Source organism: Hyaena hyaena, unplaced genomic scaffold (assembly GCF_003009895.1).
Source record: "Hyaena hyaena isolate Hyena2069 unplaced genomic scaffold, ASM300989v1 scaffold_27, whole genome shotgun sequence".
Lineage (NCBI taxonomy): Eukaryota > Metazoa > Chordata > Mammalia > Carnivora > Hyaenidae > Hyaena > Hyaena hyaena.
Window position 1 is genome coordinate 1,502,982 of NW_024080659.1, and position 22,130 is coordinate 1,525,111.

At 57.5% G+C, this 22,130-nt stretch overlaps 1 protein-coding gene across 1 annotated transcript in view; it reads left to right on the plus strand.

Annotated features, from left to right (window-relative positions):
• Nucleotides 1-19,255, plus strand: part of MYO15A (myosin XVA) — a 49,161-nt gene extending 29,906 nt beyond the window's left edge. The window contains exons 42-65 of the mRNA XM_039227269.1: nt 991-1,112; nt 1,332-1,391; nt 1,854-1,929; nt 2,275-2,390; nt 2,477-2,595; nt 3,383-3,524; nt 3,846-3,957; nt 4,046-4,120; nt 4,620-4,798; nt 5,406-5,521; nt 5,793-5,865; nt 6,141-6,213; nt 6,466-6,539; nt 6,774-6,856; nt 8,489-8,619; nt 10,037-10,131; nt 10,377-10,454; nt 11,007-11,103; nt 12,021-12,181; nt 13,198-13,331; nt 15,527-15,660; nt 15,988-16,121; nt 17,302-17,442; nt 18,084-19,255. Coding sequence (XP_039083200.1) covers nt 991-1,112; nt 1,332-1,391; nt 1,854-1,929; nt 2,275-2,390; nt 2,477-2,595; nt 3,383-3,524; nt 3,846-3,957; nt 4,046-4,120; nt 4,620-4,798; nt 5,406-5,521; nt 5,793-5,865; nt 6,141-6,213; nt 6,466-6,539; nt 6,774-6,856; nt 8,489-8,619; nt 10,037-10,131; nt 10,377-10,454; nt 11,007-11,103; nt 12,021-12,181; nt 13,198-13,331; nt 15,527-15,660; nt 15,988-16,121; nt 17,302-17,442; nt 18,084-18,185 — 2,627 coding nt within the window. The 3' untranslated portion in view covers nt 18,186-19,255. The remainder of the gene's footprint in view (nt 1-990; nt 1,113-1,331; nt 1,392-1,853; nt 1,930-2,274; nt 2,391-2,476; nt 2,596-3,382; nt 3,525-3,845; nt 3,958-4,045; nt 4,121-4,619; nt 4,799-5,405; nt 5,522-5,792; nt 5,866-6,140; nt 6,214-6,465; nt 6,540-6,773; nt 6,857-8,488; nt 8,620-10,036; nt 10,132-10,376; nt 10,455-11,006; nt 11,104-12,020; nt 12,182-13,197; nt 13,332-15,526; nt 15,661-15,987; nt 16,122-17,301; nt 17,443-18,083) is intronic.
• The last annotated feature ends 2,875 nt before the right edge of the window (nt 19,256-22,130 follow it).

Below are 22,130 nucleotides of genomic sequence, written 5' to 3' on the forward strand. Positions count from 1 at the left end.
TATATTCTCTGCCTTATGCTAACTACAGTGAGTCTTAATAGATAGAAATCAGCTCACATCAAGTCCCTGCCAGAAATTCTCCCATGACTCTTAGGATGAATTCCAGACTCCTCACTATGGCCTATGAGACCCTACATGATCTCTTCACCTTCCCAACCTCATCCCCTCCCACTGTCCCCTTTGCACACACAGTTCCTGGAACATAGCAAGCCCACTCCTACCTCAGGGCCTTTGCACTTGCTCTGCTTAGAATGCTCTTCCTCACGCCTTCTCATCATTCAGGTCTCGCTCCGTGTCTTCTCAGAGAGGTATGCCACATCCACCGAGACCAAAGGACCCTCACAGACCCACCCCTAGCCTCTTTCCTAACTAGCTCAGATTTATTTCCATCCCAGCTCTTAGAATTGAGAGCTTTGTTGTTTCTTTTTTTTTTTTTTTTTAATGTTTTATTTATTTCTAGGAGAGAGAGAGACAGTGTGAGCAGGGAAGGGTCAGAGAGAGAGGGAGTCACAGACCAAAACAGGCTCCGGGCTCTGAGCTGGCAGTCAGCACAGAGCCCGACGCGGGGCTCGAACCCACAAACTGCGAGATCATGACCTAAGCGAAAGTCGGACGCTTAACCGACTAAGCCACCCAGGCACCCCGAGAGCTTTGTTGTTTCTTAATTGTCTGTTCTACCTATACCTATCACGAGACTTTAAACACAAGACAGGCTCTTTGTCTATAATGTTCACCGTGGCACCCCCAGCCTTTAGCACAGACCTGCTGCATACACCGGGGTGTTCTATATGTGTGTCAAATGAAGGGCTGAGCCAGGGTCGAGTAGTATGATTGTACGCGTGTGCCCTCAGGATTGAGGGGTCTACAGCCTGGGGTGAGGGGGAGCACTCAGCCCCCACTGCTTCCCCGACAAGAAGACTCCCCCTAGTCCCATTCCTCATCAGCGCTGCCTCTCTCGGTCATGCCTGTCCCACTTACTGTGCTCCCTAGTGGCACCTTCACGGTCACTGGAGCCCCCCGAGGAAGCTGTGCAGACGCGGCTGCACCGCCTAGTCAACCCCAACTACTACGGCTACCAGGACGCCCCATGGCGGATCTTCTTGCGCAAAGAGGTACCTGGCCAAGGAGGAGCCAAAGCAGGGGCTGAATGGGGCAGTGGGCGGGGGGAGGGGCAGGGCGGGGGCACAAGAGCCTGGTCTGAGCCAGAGGGCAGAGTCAGAGCCAGGGACCCTGGTGGTTTGGAGCCAGCGGTATCTGGCCCGGGTAGGGCCGAGTGTGAGGCAGAGTGAGGGGACTATCCAGAGGGCCTCACTGGAGCCCCAATCCCACAGGTATTTTACCCCAAGGACAGCTACAGCCACCCTGTGCAGCTAGACCTCTTGTTCCGGCAGGTGAGGTCTTCTCTTCCCTTTCTGGCTCAGTGTACTCATCAGGGCAATGGGTATATAGACTAGGCATCTACAGATTTCACTCTGTACTCTTGGACTTAGTGTCCTTGACCACAGTGAGGTTGGGAAGCTGTTCTAGGGAATCTCCCACCCTCGTGGACAAGGTCAGCAAGCCCACAGTTCCATTTAACCAGACACAAAGATTGTCTGCACTACATGGGACTCAGAAGTCAAATCCAAACTCCCCCGTGTGCATGAGGAAACTGAGGCCTAGGAGGGGAGGCACTGGTTGTGGAAGAGGAGAAAGGATAGGGTCCTTTGGAAATGGAATTGATTCACACAGTTGCTGCACCGATAGGAGCCTCTGCATTCCCACTCAGCCTAGAACAGTCCAGTCTGGGTTCCCAGCTGGGGGGCGGGGGGAGGCGTCCCACGAGCTCCCTGCGCTGCGGCCCATTCCTGCAGATCCTCCATGACACGCTCTCCGAGGCCTGCGTGCGCATCTCCGAGGACGAGAGGCTGAAGATGAAAGCCCTGTTTGGTACCACAGGGAGAGGGAGGGGACATTGATGGGACAGCCAGCCAAAGCCAAGCCAGCCCTTTCCAGGGGACGAACCCAGCCCCATTTGCCTCCCAGGCACCCCTCCTTGCTCTGCTTCTGGCCTCTTCTGAGGCCAGGCTGCCAGTCTGAGTCCAGTTTGGCCTAACACCCCGTGTGGCCCAAACACTAGTCATCCTGTCTGTCCATGGATCTTAGTTTCCCAGTGTAGACACTGAGAACACACTGTTCCAATACCTTCTTGCTGGGTGTCAGCCTCCCCGCCCCCTGCAATGTGGGCTGGCAGGGGAGGGTGAGAGAGTTCTCACCTGACATGGCATCCCTTAGCCCAGAACCAGCTGGACACGCAGCGGCCGCTGGCAACCGAGAGTGTGAAGCGGGCCGTGGTCAGCACCGCACGCGACAGCTGGGAGATCTACTTCTCCCGCCTCTTCCCGGCCACGGTGCGACCCCCTGCCAGCCCCCGCTCTCCCAGAGGCTTCAGGGAGGAGGCTGGGAGACGCTCACGCGCCCCTTGTCTTCTCCCCAGGGCAGTGTGGGCACTGGCGTGCAGATCCTAGCTGTGTCCCACTCAGGCATCAAACTCCTGCGGATGGTCAAGGGCAGCCGGGAGGCTGGTGGGCAGCTGCGGGTCCTGCGCACGTACAGGTGACCGGGAGGCAGGCAGGCGAGGCTGGGGTTAGCTGGAGACGGCGTGGACTGGCACTAGCATTTCCTCCCTGACTCTTTCCCTAGCCAGCTGCCGAGTGCCTGTGACGTGCCAGGCTCCATGCCAAGCCCTTTAAGCAAGCCTGTTTTAGATATGGGGAAACCGAGGCTCAGTGGGAATAGGTGCTCTCAGGTCACACAGTCAGGAAGTGGATGAGCTAGGAGCCCATTACTACCCTTTCCTGCCTTTCAGACCACACCCCAGCCCTGCCCTCACAGAGCTCTGTGCAGGGGGGAGGGGGGGGTTGTGAACAGCCAAGTGTGGTTGCAGCCAGGAAGGGAAAGGGTGCTCTGGCATAAGGCCTCACTGAGTCCTTGGACCCCTTCCTTGTCAGCAGCCCCTTTTTGTCCTCAGTCCCACGAGCATAGGAGGAGAGCCTTGCTCCTTGGTTGCAAGAGAGATGCAGAGAATTTGCTCAGTGGGTGAAGGAGATACGTGTGTGGGGGCACAATCTGGGGGTTGGATCAAGAGGAAAAAAAATAGAGAAAGGCAGAGGGTAGTGGGGCTGGAGTGTCAGTTCAAAGGGTGATAGGAAGTGGACTAGAGCCACAGGCAGGGTGGGGAGTGGGGCTGGGCGAGCTCTCAGGTCCCCCCCGCCCCCCGCGGCAGGGGCAGGGGGCTGGCCGAGGCGGGACTGGGCTTTGGGGATGGTACCGGCCAGACGGAGCAGGCTGGGTGGGGGAGCCCAGGGATCTCTGCCTTCATGCCACCTCCCCCGTTCTCCAGCTTTGCCGATATCCTGTTTGTGACCATCCCCTCCCAGAACATGCTAGAATTCAACTTGGCCAGCGAGAAGGTCATCCTCTTCTCAGCCCGAGCCCACCAGGTCAAGACCCTGGTGGACGACTTCATCCTGGAGCTGAAGAAGGTCAGGATCGCCCTACAGCTGCCCCCCTCCTCAGGTGCTGGGCCCCTGGCCCCAGTGGGGAAGCTTAGGTGAGGGATGGAATGGGTAAGCCCGGCGCGTGCACTCTGGTGTCTGCCTGCATTCGTCTGACTCGGTCTCCAGCACTTCACAGGGCTCCCCATCTACTTGCACAACATCCTTCCCTCTCTCACCCAGGGAATGTTCCCTCCCCCATGAGTCAGGAAGGAATACCAGTGGAGAAGAGGAGCAGGGGAGTGGCCCCAGGTTTCTGGGAGGAGGGGGATGGGACTGCAGCCCCTCCCCCTCCCCTGCCTGATACAGGACTCAGACTATGTGGTCGCAGTAAGGAACTTCTTGCCTGAGGACCCGGCGCTGCTGGCCTTCCACAAGGGCGACATCATTCACCTGCAGCCCCTGGAGCCACCTCGAATGGGTCAGGGCCGTGGGACACAGTGGGTAGGGATGGCGGGGCTAGGCGAGGGGGCCTCCCTGGCAGGTGCTGATCTCGGCCTCACCCCCAGGCTACAGTGCCGGATGCGTTGTCCGCAAGAAGGTCGTGTACCTGGAAGAGCTTCGGCGCAGAGGCCCCGACTTTGGTGGATACCCCCAGCCCCCCGGTCCAGCCCCCCGTGCTCCCAAACCTGGACACGCTAGACAGTGTGCCCGGTTTCGTGCACTCACACTGCACGTACTCCATGGGGGCTTCTCGGGGCCCCAGAGGGGTCTGGCCCGGCCTGGTCTCCTCGGTGCCTGCTGTGGCTCACTCACGTCCTCCTGGGGGCCGCCTAGCCCAGCCCTGTGTCTCCATACCTGGCTGTGGGGTGTCCATGAGTATTCACGTGCCCACGGATGTGGCCCAGGTCTCTCTCTCTCTGCCTGTGAGTCTGCAAGCACCGTGCTTTCTGCTCCACCTCCCACTGAGGAAATGAATGTCTTCCCTTCCCGTTTCCCCCTCTGCAGACAGGCTCCACGGCCTGTCCTCCCCACAGAGCACTGAGGCAGGGCCAGGAAGGTGCTCGAGTGTTCCTAGAGGGTCCCCTTAGTCCCAAGATGAGACCCTCCTGCGTGTCTTAGAGCCTTTCCCTTCCCCGCTAGGCTGGAGGTTTGGGACCATCCACGGGCCTGTGGGCCGCTTCCCTTCTGAGCTGGTGCAGCCCGCGGCTGCCCCTGACTTCCTGCAGTTGCCGGCCGAGCCGGGCCGGGGCCGCGCTGCCGCGGTGGCCGCTGCGGTGGGCTGCACGGCCGCTGCGCGGGAGGTGGGCCGCAGGAGGGAGGTGAGACCGGCAGGGCCAGGTGATGGGCTGAGATGGGGGGCGGGGGGCTGTCAGCCTGACTATGGAGGTGGACAGGAGCACAGTGATCGTGGCCAGGACGGGGGGAACCTGGTAGGGCTTAGCCGGATGTATGCCCCACGGCAAGTGACCAGAGGTGGTTGTGGCCAAATGGGGTAGGGATGGTGGGGGTCAGCGGAAGGGTTGTGATGAGGCCCAAGGGGCAGGAGCGGCCTGGGGGCCAGCAGGTGGTCACCCTGGGAGGGGGTGGGGCCAGGCGAACGGGGCAGGGTCAGCCTCATGGGAGGGAGCCAGTGAGGGGTGGAGTGAGGTGAAACTAAGAGGTGAGGGGCACTGCCAGCTAGAACTGAGCAGTCAGGGAGGCCAACCCCCGGGATGGGATGTGTATGGTGGGGGTGGGGGCAGATGTGGGGGGTGGGGCGCACGTGGCAGGTGTGACCAGGCAGAGGCTGCCAGGGCAACTGAATGGCGGTGGGGCCGGGGGCAGCCTGAGAGGGCCTGGCCAGAGTCAGCCTGGAGTGTGAGCGCGTGTGAGCGCATGTGAGCGGTTGTGGCAGAGCGGGCCCTCTTAGCTCCGGCCGTCCCGCAGGGTCCCGCGGTCAGGGCTGGCTCCCCTGACCGCGCGGAGGACAGCCTGACTCTCCCACCCTACACGATGCTTGAGTTTGCCCAGAAGTATTTCCGAGACCCTCAGAGGAGACCCCAGTGAGTGGTAGCCCGCACCCCTTATCCTCGCTCTGCGGAGGGGAGGGTCTTCCAGGGCTTCTCCCAGCCATCCAAGGGGGGAGACCCCACTTCCGGGGGGGATGAGAAGCCACCCAGCTGTGAGGTCCACCTGCGACCTCCGCTTCCAGGAGCCACAGGGCCCTTCCTGCCCGGCTGACTGATGGGGGGTCAAGAACGCTCTGTGTGGTGAAAGGATGTAGCCAAAGGCCCAGAGGCAAGACTCGTCAGTGGCACCTGTCTCCTGTTGCAGGGACGGCCTCAGGCTGAAATCCAAGGAGGGTCGGGAGTCTAGAACCTTGGAAGACATGCTTTGCTTCACCAAGGTGTCCAGCCCCAGGCCTGTTTCGCCATGCGTAAACCGATGACGATGAGCCATGCGTAAACCGATGACGATGACGCAAGAGCCCCCTCCCAGGCCCCTTGGGCCAACAGTCTTGTCCTCAGTGGGACCCCTCCCAGCCCTCAGCAGCCGGGGGCCTGGGCTTCTCCCAGGGGCAGCATCTGTCCCACTGTCAAGCCGGGTTCCTTTTTTGTGAGGGAGAATCTCCTGCCCCATGTGGCCCTCCTCTTTCTGACTTGTCCCTCCCTCCCCTCACAGACCCCGCTCCAGGAATCTCTCATCGAGCTCAGCGACAGCAGCCTCAACAAGATGGCCACCGACATGTTCCTAGGTGTGGGGGTGGGACTGTGGCCAGGGCCCTGGGTCAGGGGCGTCCGGCACTGTGTGACCCTGCTCATCCCACTTCTCTGGCCCTCAGTCTTCCCCTCCCCTCAGCTCAGCCCGGGGTCCCCTTTAAGGGAAGAGGAGCCCCCAGCTGCCTCTGGCCATAGCCCCCCCAGGGACAGACCCAACCTTGGGGTGCCCTGGGGTGAGTGGGCAGCTGGGTGTCTAGTGGCCTGAGTGGGACACGTCTTTCCTACAGCTGTGATGAGGTTCATGGGCGATGCCCCCCTGAAGGGCCAGAGTGAACTGGACGTGCTTTACACCCTCCTGAAGGTCAGTCCAGCCGATCTTGCCAGGTGCTCCCTTTCCTGCCGTGTGGCTCAGTTTCCCCATCTGTCAACCAAAGTTGCAGGACACAGGGATGGGAAGCCCATCCTGCAGGTGGGGAGGGGGCTGGAGAAAGGACCCCCAGCCTTTCTCCACGTGCTCACCCTGTTCTTATGTGCCTGGTGTGTGGCGTGGGGCCTGGCATGGCCTCGGCACGTGACCTGGCCTGCCCTCCTTCAGCTGTGCGGCGACCACGAAGTCATGCGGGATGAGTGTTACTGCCAAGTCGTGAAGCAGATCACGGAGAACACCAGCACCAAGCAGTGAGTGGGCCAGGCCTTTACCTCTGCCCCCTTGTCCCCACGCTGCGTTCTCGCTCTAAGAGGGGCCGGTTCAGGGGCGCCTGGGTGGCTCAGTCGGTTGAGCCTCCGACTTCAGCTCAGGGCATGATCTCATGGTTCATGGGTTCGAGCCCCGCATCAGGCTCTGTGCTGACAGCTCAGAGCCTAAAGCCTGCTTCTGATTCTGTCTGTCTCTGCCCCTCCCCCGCTCATGCTCTGTCTCAAACATAAATAAATTTAAAAAAAAAATTTAAAAAGAGGGGCCGGATCAGCCTCAACTCCCCAGGCCTTCCCTCCTGACTCTCTCCCCGTCATCGTCTCCTTCACTCAGTAGGCAGAGCACATGTACTTGGAATTGCTCGAGTGGGGACAAGCCATTGCTGCTCTCTGAGCTTCAGTTTCCTCATCTGTAAAATGGCAATGATAATGTGTATGTTCAGGTTCCTGGCTGTAAGTGACAGAAGCCCAGTTCAAGCTGCTTTAAGCAAAAGAGAGTTCAGGTGACTGGAAAGGCCAAATATGGATTCAGGCATAGCCGGATCCAGGTGTCATTAGGAAGCAGTCTTTCTCTATGCTCTGGCCCTGCTTCTCCCTGTGTTGATAAAGTTCTTAAGTAATATCTCCAACATGCTGGCAAGATACAGGTCTGGAGACACATTTTCCGGTTCAGCAATCCTAGGGAAAGCAAGATTGACCCAATATCTGTAGCAACAATGTCCCAACCCAATCTTACTGGCTTGAGTTGGTCCTGTGCCCTGCCCTGAGCCAACCACCATGGCTGGAGGATGCAGAGATTTGACTGGCTAGTACTGGGCCAAATACGTGTCCCTATCCAAAGGAAGGCTGAACTCTTAACTGGCCAGACCTGGATCAGATAACCGTCCCTAACGCATACATCACTGAGGCCTGGGGACTGCAGGCTTCTAGTTGGTCAGACCTGGCTCCCATGCCCATCCCCAAACCACGGTGACCTAGGGAGGAGTGGCTGCTTTCTTAAAGGAGTCCAAATGCCGTCCCCAGTCACCAGCTGTCCCCACAGGTGAAGCCCTCACATCCAGGCTGGTGTGAAGGTGAATCACCGTGTTTTGCGGGACCAGCACACAGCAAGTGGCCAGTGTGTGATGGTCTGTGACCACCAGATCCGTCCCCCTGTCCCCATCAATTCTTCCTCCCCGCATACTCTCTGTCCCCCAGGAATTCTGGAAGCACTCAGCACATCCCCCGTCCCTTCCCACACCCAGGCTTCCCCACCACTACCTCTGCACAGCCCCAGCAGGCCCCCCTTGCCCTCATGCAGGGACCTTCACCTGTGAGCCTCCACAGAGGGATTCTACCCAGGGAATCCTTGCGGGATTTTTGTGCATGTGCAGCATGTCACGTCAAGGGCCTCGTCTCCTACTTTCCCATCTCCTACCCTGGCTTCCCAGGCAGATCGTACCTTCCGCATGGCTCTGGGGCCCACCCGCCCTCCTCTCCCTGGCCGAGGAGGGGCATTCTCACAAGACAGGAGCTGCCTGGCAGCCCAAGAACTCCAGCCCAGTCCCGGAGCCTCCTGGCATGGCACTCCAGGGCTGTGGCTGCCTGCGACGTGGCCCCGTGTGTGTGTCCCCGCAGGGACAGCTGCCAGCGAGGCTGGAGGCTGCTGTATATCGTGGCTGCCTACCACAGCTGCTCTGGGGTCCTCCAGCCATACCTTGTGCGCTTCCTCCAAGATGTGAGCCGGACTCCGGGCCTGCCCTTCCAGGGTGAGGGGCTAGGGAGTGGTGACCCAGGGCTGTGGGCCTGTCTTCATGGGGATTGGCTGGGAAGCCAGTGGGGGGGGGGGGGGGGGGGGGGGGGGGGGGGGGGGGGGGGGGACACGCAGAGGGCCCGGTCCCTCACATGCACTTGGGCAATGTTTACTAATATTAATTCCCTCCCCAAACATTTGCAGGGATCCCACAGGGGCTGATGCAATGGGTTGTCCGATCTAATGCAGAGAGTGGCATGTCAGGGAAGGCTTCCTGGAGGGGGTGTTGCCCTGGGGAGTAGGCACATGGAAGGGAGGAGCAAAGGTCTGGAGGTGGGAATGTGTGGGAGAAGGAAGAAGGTGGCAAGGGCCCAGAGGACGCGGTGAGGCCCTGCTTCTCTGGCCGTTGCGAATCAACTATGGTCTTGGGTGGGTCTGGGCAGGGGTGAGACCCAGCTGGTGGCAGGGTCTCAGCCTTTCCACCCTAAAAGTATGGGGGGGAGGGGCCGGTCCTTGGCCTTACCCCCACCCTTGTTTCCAAAGCAACTCCTGGATTTCCCCCTAAATAAAAGTTTGGGCTAGGTGGTCATCATGGCAGTCATGAAGGAGATAGGGAACCTCAAATTGTCTGACTCCGAATCCTTCTTTTTTTTTTTTTTTAAAGTTTATTTATTTTGAGAGAGAACATGCATGGAAGCAGGGGAGGGGCACAGTGAGAGAGACAGAGAGAGAGAGAGAGAGACAGAGAGAGAGAGAATCCCAAGCAGGCTCCAAGCTGTGAGCACAGAGCCCTATGCGCGGCTTGATCCTATCAACCTGAGATCATGACCTGCGCCAAAACCAAGAGTCAGACACTTAAGTGACTCAGCCCCCCAGGCGCTACGTGAATCCTCCTCTTTGATTCAGTGAACATTCCCAGACTCCAAGATGAATAGACCCAGCTCCACGAGGAAGGGCTCCCAGGTCCGAGATAGCAGCAGAATGCACCTGAGAACTCTTACCTCGACCTCCTCCCCAGAGCAGAGCGAGGGCACATTTAATCCAGAGAAACGGAGAGACACTTGGTGGGGTCTTCTGCCCTGAACTCCGGGTGAGGGCGGGCGGTCGGCACGGGGGTCCCAGCTGGCAGGGGCACAGCCGCATTCCCATAGCCACGCAGCCTGCCGGGGACATACCCGTCAACTGCAGCAGGTGACGGCTATTTCCCAGGGGACTGTGGCTAGCCAAAAGGCTTTAATTAACTATACGAGACGTGGGTTCGGATGTAGCTCTTACAAGCCAGCTCTCAACCTTGGGCAAATCACTGCCCCTCCCTGAGCTGTTCCCTCAGCTACCAAACGAGAGAGTAAATGCCCCATAGACTGTGGAGAGAAACCAGCGGGCTCCTGTCTGGTGCCCACCCCACGCAAGGCATTGACTCCCTGCTTCTATAGGGATTGCGAAGGCCTGTGAGCAGAATCTGCAGAAAACCTTGCGCTTTGGAGGCCGTGTGGAGCCCCCCAGCAGCATGGAGCTTCGGGCCATGTTGGTGAGCGTGGCGTGGGGGCCGGGGGGGCGTCAGGATGAGCATGAGTCAGGAGCCCTGTCCAGAGACCCCGTGTGCGCTCACTGCTCAGAGATGTGCAGTCGGGCCCCACCTGGTCCAGATGCACCCGGGTTTCTGCACAAGCCTGTCCTAGGCCCCTTGGCTTGGGGACTAACATGCAGGGCACAGTTGCTGGCCCAGATCCCAAGTCCCAGCCTCTCTCATCTCCTGCCCTCTCTTTGTCCCAGGCGGGCCGCAGTTCCAAGAGGCAGCTCTTTCTTCTCCCCGGAGGCCTTGAACGCCACCTCAAAATTAAAACATGCACCGTAAGTGAGGGAATGTTTCTGGCAGGCAGGTGCTGGAGACGTGGGGACACCTGAGTCCCCCCTGCCAAGGGTGCTGAGCCCTTGTCAGTCCCTCCCAAAGCCCCACAGGGCAGGACTTACATCTCAAAGAAGCAGACTGAGCCTCAGGGAGGTGAACTCTGACTCAGGGTCACACTGCAGAGGCAGAATTTGAACTCTGGGAGGCAGGGTGATGGGCATTGAGGAGGGCACTTGTCAAGATGATTACGAAGTGTTGTAGGTAAGCAATGAACTGCAGGATTCTACCCCAAAAACCAAGAGCACACTATGCACACTGTATGTTAGCCTATTTGATAATAAGTTATATATATTTTTTTAATAAAAGAATTTGAATCCCAAGTTTGAACCGAGTCTCTCAGACTCCAAAAACTGTGCTCCTTCCCTGCATGAGGCTGATTCCCAGTCCTCAGAGGATCCTTCGTGTCCCTGCAGAGGGCCCGAGGAACTAGCCCGGGCGGACTAGGAGGCCGGAGACCAGCTCGGCAGGCACAGCCTCACCTTCCCTCCCTCCAGGTGGCCCTGGACGTGGTGGAAGAAATCTGCGCCGAGATGGCCCTGACTCGCCCCGAGGCCTTCAGCGAGTACGTCATCTTCGCTGTCACCAACCGAGGTGAGTGGTCAGGAGGACTGAGCACACTGGGCCCTGTAAGTCAGATGCCACTTCCTCCAGGAAGCACCTTGCTGCCTTGGGAAAGAACCTTCCTCCTGTGCACCGAGCACCCCTAGCTCTGTACGTTTGTCTTGCCTACCAGACCGGAAGTTCATAGAGGACCCGGCCCTCCCTGACTCCCGCCTCTGCCCCTTGGGCCTGCTCAGCAGGAGCCCGTGGGCCCTGCCCTCAAGGAGCTTACATTCCAGGAAGCTACCTTTTTTCTTTGTTTAATGTATTTATTTTTGAAAGAGAGAAACAGAGCGCAAGGCGGGGAGGGGCAAAGAGAGAAGGAGACACCGAATCTGAAGCAGGCTCCAGGCTCTGAGCTGTCAGAACCCGATGTGGGGCTTGAACCCACGAACCATGAGATTGTGACCTGAGCCAAAGTCGGACGCTTAACCGACTGAGCCACCCAGGGCCCCCCACAGTTGGGATTTAAAGCCAGGCAGTCTGGCCCCAGGAGTCTGGACTTTATCATCATGTCAGGCCCCCTGTTCAGAGTTACTGAAGATACGAGGCAGGGAGCAGACATGTCAATGCAAGAAGGGAAAACTGAGCCGTGCCTCACAGACTCAGGCCCGCTCCTGGTGGGCCCAGGCCTCCCCACCCTCCCCCGTTCCAGGAGCCTGGCGAGGGGTCTCTCCTGGAGGGGTTCTGGGGAAAGGCACCGTTGGTCTCAGGACCTGAGGCCTTCTGTGCTTCTCCTTCTCCCCAGCGTCCTCTGGACGGGGGCTGGGCTGCTTCTGAGCATACAGGCACTTTGCGAGACCTTGGGAGGCCGTAGCTTTTCCGGAGGTCTCCGTGTCCTGGAGCGGGGCCAGGACCTGGCCGGGGGTGTGCACTTCGGCTCTGCAGCTGCCCCTGGCTCTCCGCAGGCCAGCACGTGTGCCCGCTCAGCCGCTGTGCCTACATCCTGGACGTGGCCTCGGAGATGGAGCAGGTGGACGGTGGCTACATGCTCTGGTTCCGGCGTGTGCTCTGGGATCAGCCGCTCAAGTTCGAGAACGAGCTGTATGTGACCATGCACTACAACCAGGTCAGCGCACGTGGTCCACTCTGCTGCTCTGGAATCTTCCAGGCTGTCTCGCGTGAAGTCAGACCCCACGGCCTTGGCATCTGGTGCCCTCATGTTTCCAGCTCCGTTTCTAGTGCTGAGGCCCATGCTCCCTTGCATGGACTCCTCGGTGCTGTCTGACCATGTCACCCTCACTACCTAATTCATGGGCGCTTCCATCTGCCACTGCTCCATCTGCCCTGTGATTCCCGCACCTCTGCTCACCTGAGTCCTTGCTGGCAAGGCCGCTCCACACAGCACCTCTTCCACGAGGCTGCTCTGACCTCCCCTTCCCTCCTGACCGCCTCCTCTGAGAGCTTGACCTGTCCCTTGTCCAAACGCGTGACCAGCGTTTGCTGACATTGTTATTTTTGTCTTCGTGTTACTCCCCTTTGAGACGCAGGTAAGTAAGGAGCATGGAGTTTACAAAATCTGGAAGGGATTGGACAGAGGGCTCACGATTTTGTCGAGCTGGTGCCAAAGCTTCAGCAATTCCGGGTACAAAATACTGCCACTTGCCCTTCACAGCCGCGTGCTGTGACTGTTGACAACCAGCCCTGTGCAGCCCGGAATGGCCTACAGTGCGGAAACACCCCTTGGGAACTTGGGAAAATGCAGATCCTCTGGTCCTGCCCCAGCTCTAGTGAATCAGGGTCTCATGGTGCTCCCCACTGATGATGCTCCCCACCCACGGTGCTCCCCACCATGCACCAAGACTGGTGTTCAGAGCACCAGGCCCCAGGCCATTCCTGAACGCTGCATGCGGGTGTCCATGACACTCCTGGCCACTGTGGGGACTCCCACAGGGGCTTCGAGGCCACGGTCTCCACCACTCACCCGCAAGTACCTGTTCCCCAAAGCCAGGGGGTGGGGCAGGCCACCCCAGCCCGAAAGTGAGCGGGACTGGAACTATTAAAATCGCACGTGTTCCCCCCTTCCCCTGATGAAGGCACAGGCACATGGCTCCCTGCAGCCCCTTGCGGAATTCTCCCCCACAGGTCCTGCCCGACTACCTGAAGGGCCTCTTCAGCAGCGTGCCGGCCAGCCCGCCCAGCGACCAACAGCTGCAGCAAGTGTCCAAGCTGGCTTTGCTGCAGCACAGGGCCAAGGACCACTCCTACCTGCCCAGCGTGTAAGCACCTGCCACCTGTCAGCCTCCCCGCCCCGCCCCCGCCCCCCCCAATCCCTCAGGCCCTGGGCTCTGCTCCCAGCACCAGTGTCAGGGAAGCTGGCCCTGAAGGAGGGACTGTCCTGGCCCTGGGGCTGGAATCTTCCGCCTCACAGCGTGAGCTGGGGCTCAGCCTCCTTCCACAATAGGCTGCTTCTGGCCGGTATTCATAGCTCAGAGAAAACGGAATGATCAAAAAGCTTTTGAGAAATACACACCCCGCTGCCACAGAAACGGTTCACCTCAGCGTCACCTGCAGCAGCAACCCCAACCCCTGACAACAGGAGGTTCCTTAAATAAATTCTGGGGCGTCAGGCAGCCTTTAAACCGACATCCCCAAAGAGGTGATGAATCTGGCATCCTAAGACTTTTGGTCTCAGAACATTCTTACTTCCTTAAAAATAGGACCCCAAAGAGCTTTCCCGTATGTGGGTTGGAGTACTGATATACTGACCCTAGGCAAAGTTGAAATTGATTTATTAAAATGATGATTTGTTATTTGAAAAATAAGGTTAATGTATTATACTTAAACACAATTGTATGTTGTAATAACATGAGAAGTAAGAATAACTCAAGTAATATAAATTTATATCATGCACGAATGCAAACGACTTATAAAAAACTCTTTTCCAAAAAGAATTGAGTGAGGGGAGTGGTGTGGTTTTACATTTTGCAGATCTCTCTTTTTTTTTTAATGTTTTATTTATTTCTGAGAGAGAGAGAGACAGCATGAGCAGGGAGGGTCAGAGAGGAGATACAAAATCTGAAGCAGGCTCCAGGCTCTGAGCTAGCTGTCAGCACAGAGCCTGATGCGGGGCTCGAACCCACAAACCGCGAGATCATGACCTAAGCCGAAGTCGGATGCTCAACCGACTGAGCCCCCCAGACACCCCTGCAGATCTCTTTATCAAATGGCCTAACAGAAGGCAGTTGGGTTCTCAGATGTGCTTTCACACCACTCCATCTGCTGGGATTTCACATGTCACGTGGCCTCTGACAAATCCCCCTGCCCACTTGTGAGAAAACAGGAGAGGAAAAGGCCACATATTGTCTTAGCATTATCAGGCAGGTAACTTTGACCTCCCAGACCCTCAGCCACACTTTGAGAACCCCCAGTGTGAGTAATAGTAAATATGAGTAATAGTCAAGGTAACGTATGTGTGTGTCTAGGAGTTCGTAATACAGTAAGCGCTCAATATGTAAAGCTCTTTTTAGGTTATAATTTTAAGCAAAAGGCCAAGGAAGCACATAAAGCGGTAACTCCAATCCTAGGGGGAAAATTTATCACTGACTTTTACTTTTTGGAGGGCACTCTGCCTGCATTAACTCAGGTAATCTTCCCAGCCACACTTTATTTTCCCCCTTTACAGATGGGAAAACTGAGGCCCACAGAGGTTATCGGGCTCACTGAAGCTTACCCAATAAATGGTAGGGAACTGGAATCCAAACCTAGGGAGGCCGAGTCCGGATGCTAGGCCCTTACCCCGGCAGCATGAAGAAGGAAGATGCTGCCCTGGGGCTCTCTTAGGAGAAGGAGGCTCCCCCGAACTTTCTCCCAACCCTTCCAGGGTCTGTGGCCCGGAAAACTGGGATGGGCTGGGATTGCGGGTGGTATTTCTCAGCAAAAAAGGGGCTGCCCTGAGAGAGCCAGCATGTGTCAGAGAGAAGGGACTGGAGTAGGGGGTCTGATGGCCCTAGGGGTCCAGCCCGGGGCCCAGCGCTTCTCCACTCCATCTCTGACCGGCTGCTGGTGGTTGTTCTGCCCACCAGTATATGCCCCACCCTTGTCCATCTCACCCCTATGGCCTGGGCTTCTCTTTGGGGATCGAGGCTACAAAGGACGAACACGCCTTGGGTTCAAGCTTCAGCCCTCCCAGTGCGCCGAGTCACCGTGTGACTGAGGACTAGTCAGGGACCTTCTCAGAGCCTCAGTTCCCTCTTCTCCAAGCAGGGAGCCTAGTGGTACCAGCCAGGGTTATGGAGCGCCTGCTGTATACCAGGACATGAGTGAGCTCTTGACAACCAGCACTAGTCTTCCAGGGAGGCGCAAAGATCACACGCATTCGGCATAACACCTGTCCGCGGTGAGGATGGACCAGACCCTGTACGGAGCACGTATGGTGGTGGCCACTCAGGACTGCTTTTCCGTCCCCGTGCAGGCGAGAGGTCCAGGACTACATCCCGGCCCAGCTCTACCACACCATGGCCGGCTCGGCCTGGCTCAGCCTGGTCAGCCAGCACCGGCAGCAGACACAGGCGCTTAGCCCCCACCAGGCCCGTGCCCAGTTTCTGGGTAAGAGTCTGGGGCTGGGGGCCGATAATCATGGGGCGCTCTACTGCAGAGGGGGCCCTGGAGGCTGGGGATGGAGGCGCTTTTTTCTTCCCACGAAGGCATTTTCGGTGCTGGCCAAGCTGAGCCCCTGCCTGGAGAGAACACTTTTCTAAAACTGTCATCAAGGCACCACCTAGGCTCTGGGTGGCCCTGGGCACCTGGGGCAGCTGGAGAGGTTGGGGGAGCCCCGCGGCAAGGACACACACGCTGGACACAGCCAGGGGGAAACTCAGGTTATGTCTGACCGTGGCCGCCACGCTGACCGACCGACCCCTCTCCCCACACCAGGCCTCCTCAGCGCCTTACCCATGTTCGGCTCCTCCTTCTTCTTCGTCCAGAGCTGCAGCAACGTGGCCGTGCCGGCCCCCTGCATCCTTGCCGTCAACCAGAATGGCCTCAACTTCCTCAGCACCGAGACCCACGTGAGTGGCCTGAGCCTGGCCCTGCCCCTCGCCCCGCTCTCCTCTGAGCCCCACTGCCTTCCGGGGTGCAGAGCTGTGCAGCTGCGTGACCTCTGGCAACATCTCTTCCCCACCATGAGCCCCCCTCATCCACCTGGAACGTGGGGTAGTGGAGCCCGCCCCACGGGGCTGCAGTGACAGTGAAAGATCACCCATGAGAAATGCTCCAACAGCGCACAAACCTATTCAAACCTGTGACCAAGGTCCACAGACCGGGGGCTTCAGCAGCAGGCGTTCATTTCTCATTGGCCTGGAGGCCGGAAGTCAAGGACCAAGGTGCCGACAGGGGTGCTTTCCTCTGAGGCCTCCTTCCTTGGCCTGTAGATGGCCACCTTCTTCCCATGTCGTCATGTGGCCCTTTCTCTGGGTGCACATTCCTGGTGTCTCCTCTTATAAGGACACCGGCCAGGTTTGAATTGAGCCCACCGAGACCACCCCATTTCAACTTCCTTTCCTCTTGAAAGGCCTCACCTCCAAACACAGTCACGTTGCAAGGGGCTGGGGGTTAGGACTTTATATGGAGGTGACTCTAGGGGACACTGGAGTGAGGAAGTGAGACCAGGGAGGGAGGTCTCACACATCTTGGGAACGCACCTTCTGGAAGAGTGTGTTAGCAGCAGGCAGCCCCTGTAGGAACTGGCGCTCAGTCGAGCTGGGGGCCCAGGAGATAGCATGGAACACGGCCCTCAGAGGATGCCCTCTGTTCTGGGGGCAAGGGAGCCGGGGTATCTCCCCGCCATGTCGCTCTGTCATTAATGGAGGCATTAACTCTCATTGCCCCAGCTTTCCCTGCATGTGCTCCAAGTTTGCTCGGGGCAGGGGGAGCAGAAACAAAGCTCCAGGGAAAGAGAGGCAGGTGTTAAGAAGCAGCTTTGATGTGAGGGTCGGGGCACCAATGGCATCTACTGCCCCCTGGATCCCAAGTGTTCAGAACAGTGCCTGGCATGCAGAGAGGTGTGCATCAGTATTTGTTGAAGCCCAGAGAGGTACAGCGACTCGCCCTGGGTCACCCAGCAAGTCTCTGGGGAACTGCTTCTCCAGCTGAGGTGTCTTGCCTCCTACTGATGTGATCTGCAGGGGAGAGGCAAGCAGGGTTGAGACTGTCCCACCCACAAGCCTGTCTCCTCCCCTCCCCCTCTAGGAGCTGATGGTGAAATTCCCCCTGAAGGAGATCCAGTCCACTCGGACCCAGCGTCCCACGGCCAGCTCCAGCTACCCGTATGTGGAGATCGCCCTGGGGGACGTGGCGGCCCAGCGCACCCTGCAGCTGCAGCTGGAGCAGGTGACCCAGCCCCCCGCACCCAGGCTTTGTCACCCGGCCCCTCCCTCCCTCCACTCACCAGGCTCTCCTGCTGGGCCTGGCTCTGTAGTAGGTCAGGTCCCAGCCATGCCCTGTGCCCCCCGCTTCCGCCCCTTCTAGAAGTCTCTTCGGGGGTCCCTCCAACCGCCTGGGTCTGAAAACCACACTCGGGTGGATTTGCCACAATTCTCTGCTGCCTCTTCCTCCCCACCCCATCTGGGAGCCCTGAGGCTGCGTCCCCATGGTAACCATGGCAATGGCGTAGTTAGAAACTTGGCCCTCATTGACTAAGATTTTTTTAATTTTTAAAGGGTTTATGTGTAATAAAATCTCACGGAATCCTCACCACAACCTGTGAGGCAGGCCCTGGTAAACTGAGACCCCACTGGCCCCAGGTCACACAGATCACACGCAAACCAGATGCACTTGATCTGCTTACTTACCCCTTCCAGCCTGTTAACCCCGCAATTCCCCCTTCCAGCTCCTCACACTCTTCCCAGGACCCTGGGGGAGGTGGGGACAAGGGTGGGACCCACTAGTCCTCTCTCCCAACCACATCTCACCCCGAGGTGGGAGGCGGGAAGTGTGGGTGGGTGTGTGAGCTCTCACGGCCTCTCTTGCAGGGCCTGGAGCTGTGTCGAGTTGTGGCTGTGCACGTGGAAAACCTGCTCAGTGCCCGGGAGAAGCGGCTCACGCTGCCCCCCAGCGAGATTACGCTGCTCTGAGCCGGCCCCCGGCCCTCCAGCTGCCCTCTGCCAGATGGCCTGCTGTGTGGCCCCAGGGGAGTCACTCAGCCTCTCTGGGCCAGTGACCCCTGTGAGGGGCCAGACCCTTGGTGGAGAGACCAAGAGGTGGTAGGAGGAATGACCTAAGTCCCTGGGAACCTGAGAAGACAGACCCAGAGTTGGGATGGAATTGCAGTGTGTGAACTTGGGTCAGATAACAGGAGGAACTTCCAAAGGCTGAGCCGTGGGGCCCTGCCCCTAACTCCCACATGTGGTAGAGAAGCCCCACACCAGCGGCCCAGTCAAACTGGACTTTGTGTGTGGTTTACCCAGGATCCGATGTTCGAATCTGCTCCATGTCCACATTGCAGCCTCTCCTGTGTCCTCCTTGAGTGCTCCCACACAGTGCTCAGCTGGGATTTTGTGACCCTTGGTCATTTCTATGCAAATAAAAGGTGTGCCTGGGAGCCATTCCTCCCTCCAGCCAGTTGCTGAGTAGCTGGAAAAGAAGCCTAAGGAAGGAAGCAGGAATTGGAGGCCCAGCTGTGCCGCTGACTCACTGCCCTCGAACAGAGCTTCCAGCAGAGACCTCTGTCCTTTCCTCTCCCTCAGATCCCTGTCCCCCAGCTCCGTCCTTCGGTAGCCCCAATCCTGGTTCCCCATCATTGGATGGGTCACACAAGTTTTGAGAGTGGTGTAGTGGAGGGAGAGAGAAGTTTCACGTCAGGGGCTGGGGGGGAAGAAGTCTGGGAAAAGCTTCCCAGAGATGGGGCATTGGGGTTGGGTTTTGAAGGATGGGTAGGAGTTTGCTATGAATAGATGGAGGGAAGGCGAATGAGTATTTCAAAGGGTTAAAACAGTGTTTGTTCCCTACTGTATCTCCTAGAGCCTAAGACAATGCCTATCACAGAATAGGCACTTGAAAAATGCTTGTTACATGAATGAAAGAATAATAAATGTTGATGGAAAGTGCTGGTGCTTTGGGGAACTTATGGAAGTGGGAAGCACCAGGTTTGGGAGAAGAAGGCTGGATAGGTGTGTGAGGGCCTAAGTAGCTGGAGCCACGGTGCCCGAGGGAGGAATTATTTAATCCATCAATACCTATTTTTTTAATTAAAAAATTTTTTTAACATTTATTCATTTTTGAGAGACAGTGTGAATGGGGGAGGGGCCGAGGCAGGGGGTGGGGGGGAGATGCAGTATCTGGTAGGCTCCAGGCTCTGAGCTGTCAGCACAGAGCCCGACATGGGGCTTGAACCCAGGGACCGTGAGATCCTGACCTGAGCCGAAGTCGGACCCTTAACCAACTGAGCCACCCAGATGCCCCTTAATTTTGTTTATTTCATTTTTGAGAAAGAGAGAGACAGAGCATGCATAGGGGAGGGGCAGAGAGAGAGGCACAGAATCCGAAACAGGCTCCAGCCTCCAAGCTATCAGCACAGAGCCTGATGCAGGGCTTGAACTCACAAACCATGAAATCATGACCTGAGCCGAAGACAGTCATTTGACTGACTGAGCCACCCAGTTGCCCCTCCATCAATACCTATTAAGCACCTGCTGTGTACTAGGCAAATGCTAAGCCCTGGGAGTTGCTCACAGTTAAATACCTAGAGTCCATGACAAGATCTGGGGATGGGGGCTAGCTAGGGGATGAGGGGAGGGAGCACCAAGTGCAAGAGCCCTGGAGGGGACATCACCAGTGGAGGACTTGAGGCTGAAGAGGCTGGCGGGGTGGGGATGGGGGGGCCGGGATTAAGGCTTGCAGACCACACTAAGGATGTACAATTTCATCTCAAGAGTCATGAGGAGCCTTCAAAGGTTTTTCAGGGTGGGGGGTGGAGGGGAGAAATCTGCTCAGATCATACTTTGAAAAGATCATCGCGGCCACAGAGCAGAGTGACTCTAGGGGACAAGGAGACCAAAGTAGAGGGGAGCTGCTGTAGCATCAGCTGGGAAACTGGTGTAGACGCCAATGGTGATGACAGGTGCAGAGGAGTTGGTATCTCTGGGGGAGCAATCCAGCTGTCCTGAGACAGGGAAGGTCAATGAAGAGCCTGTCACGCACATGCCACGGGGCTGTCCCACCTTCACCTGGCAGGTTGGCTTCCCCTGAAAGCAGCCCTGCCCCGAGGTGAGGAGTCCAGTGCATGTAGCTGACTGGGAACGTGGGGGAAGTGGGAACGAGGAGCCAGAAAGAGTGTGTTAGCCATTGGGCTGCCCCTGCTGCAGTCACTCTGCCCAGGTGAGAGGCAAGGGGCCTTTTGGGCTCCAGCATACAGGTGGGCTGTGTGAGTGAGGCCTTTTGAAAGTGACTCCTCCAGGCTGAGTGGTCCCGCTGGTGCGCGTGGGACGGAGAGGAGCCTCCCAGCCCAGCCCAGGCCACACTGCAGATTTGTGAGCTGGACGGGTGACGGAAGTCTAAGTTTTGGGGGTGGTTTGTTACATGGCACTGGATAACCAGAACACCAGAGCTTTTGGATTTCAGGATGTGGACCTTATTGCATAGGGCTCATGCTTTTTTTTTTTTTTTTTTAATGTTTATTTATTTTTGAGAAAGAGAGAGCAGGGGAGGGGCAGAGACAGACCATCCGAAGCAGGCTCTCCACTGACAGCAGAGAGCCCAATGCAGGGCACAAACTCACGAATCACGAGATCATGACCTGAGCCGGAGTCAGATGCTCAACCAACTGAGCCAGTTGGTTAACATCCCAGTTGGTTCATGCTTTAGTAGCCGTTCTGGGGACTCATGGTAGCATCAGCAATTCAGACCCTTGTAAAAGGAGGTAACAATCCCCATGAGGCAGAGTGGAAAGTTGGGGGCGACAGGAGAGTCAGCCTCTGCTGTGTTCCCCGGGCACCCTACAGGTACCACACTAGGCCCCTGTGTCTGGGCCAGGACCCAGAAAGACAGGAACTCCCGGTGAGCGTGCAGAGATCCCGAGCAGAAGGGACCAAGCCTCAGGGTCCCCAGCCTACGTGTGGTGAGAACAATACAGGAGAAATGTCTAGGTGGCATGGGAGCCTGAGACAGCTGGTAAAGGCTTGAGGTCCCAGATGGGTGTGGCAGGATGTGATCTATTTGGGCACCAGAAGTAACCAGAAGGACTTCATGACTGCCCCCATGTGCGACAGTAGGCTAGACTCAGTCAGGTTAGGGTGTCCAGATATGCCCCTCCCTGCCCACAGGTGCCTCCGCTGCCCAGAACCCACAAGCCTATTAAGCAGATCTTTGCTTGGTAGTTGAAGCCCCAGGCTTGCAGCCAGAGAGGCCTGTGTTCAAATTCCACGTTTGCTGATTAATTGTGTGGCCTTTTGCAAGTTCCTTGCCCTCTCTGAGCCTCTACTTCCTTTTGTGGAAACTGGAAACACTGACAGAAGTCTTAGAGCAAATTCCTTCTAAGAGGTCATTGCTGTGTCCAGCATAGGATGCAAATAGATGTCTGGGGTGGCGAGGAATTTTTTTTTTCCTTAAAAAGCTCATTCTTTTCAAGTTTTTACTCTGCACCAGGCATTGTACGTATACTGACCCATTTAACCCTCAAAATAGTTGGGTTGGGTTAGTTGGGTACCATTACTGCCATCTTATATATAGGAAAACTGAGGTCCACAGAAACAAAGCAGGTGACCACTAAGTGGCCTCGCCAAGATTCAAACACAGGCAGGCTGGCTCCATGGTCTGTGCTTTCTCTCACTGAGGCTCAGAGAGGTGAGGGCTCTGGCTCTAGAAGTCAGGAAGAAGCGCATGGCCCCTTTGGATGAGGTGCTCGGGATGGGAAGGGCTGTTGAGACCTGGAGATGAGGGGAGCTGGGCTCCACGGAGGAGACTCTGGGAGATTTCCTCATTACTGAGATGGTGACCTCCCTGTCAAGCAGGTGTGCGAGAGTCCGATGGCCTGGTAGAGGGCAGTTGAGGGGTGGGTGTCGGGCTCCCTAAGGGCCTGAGCC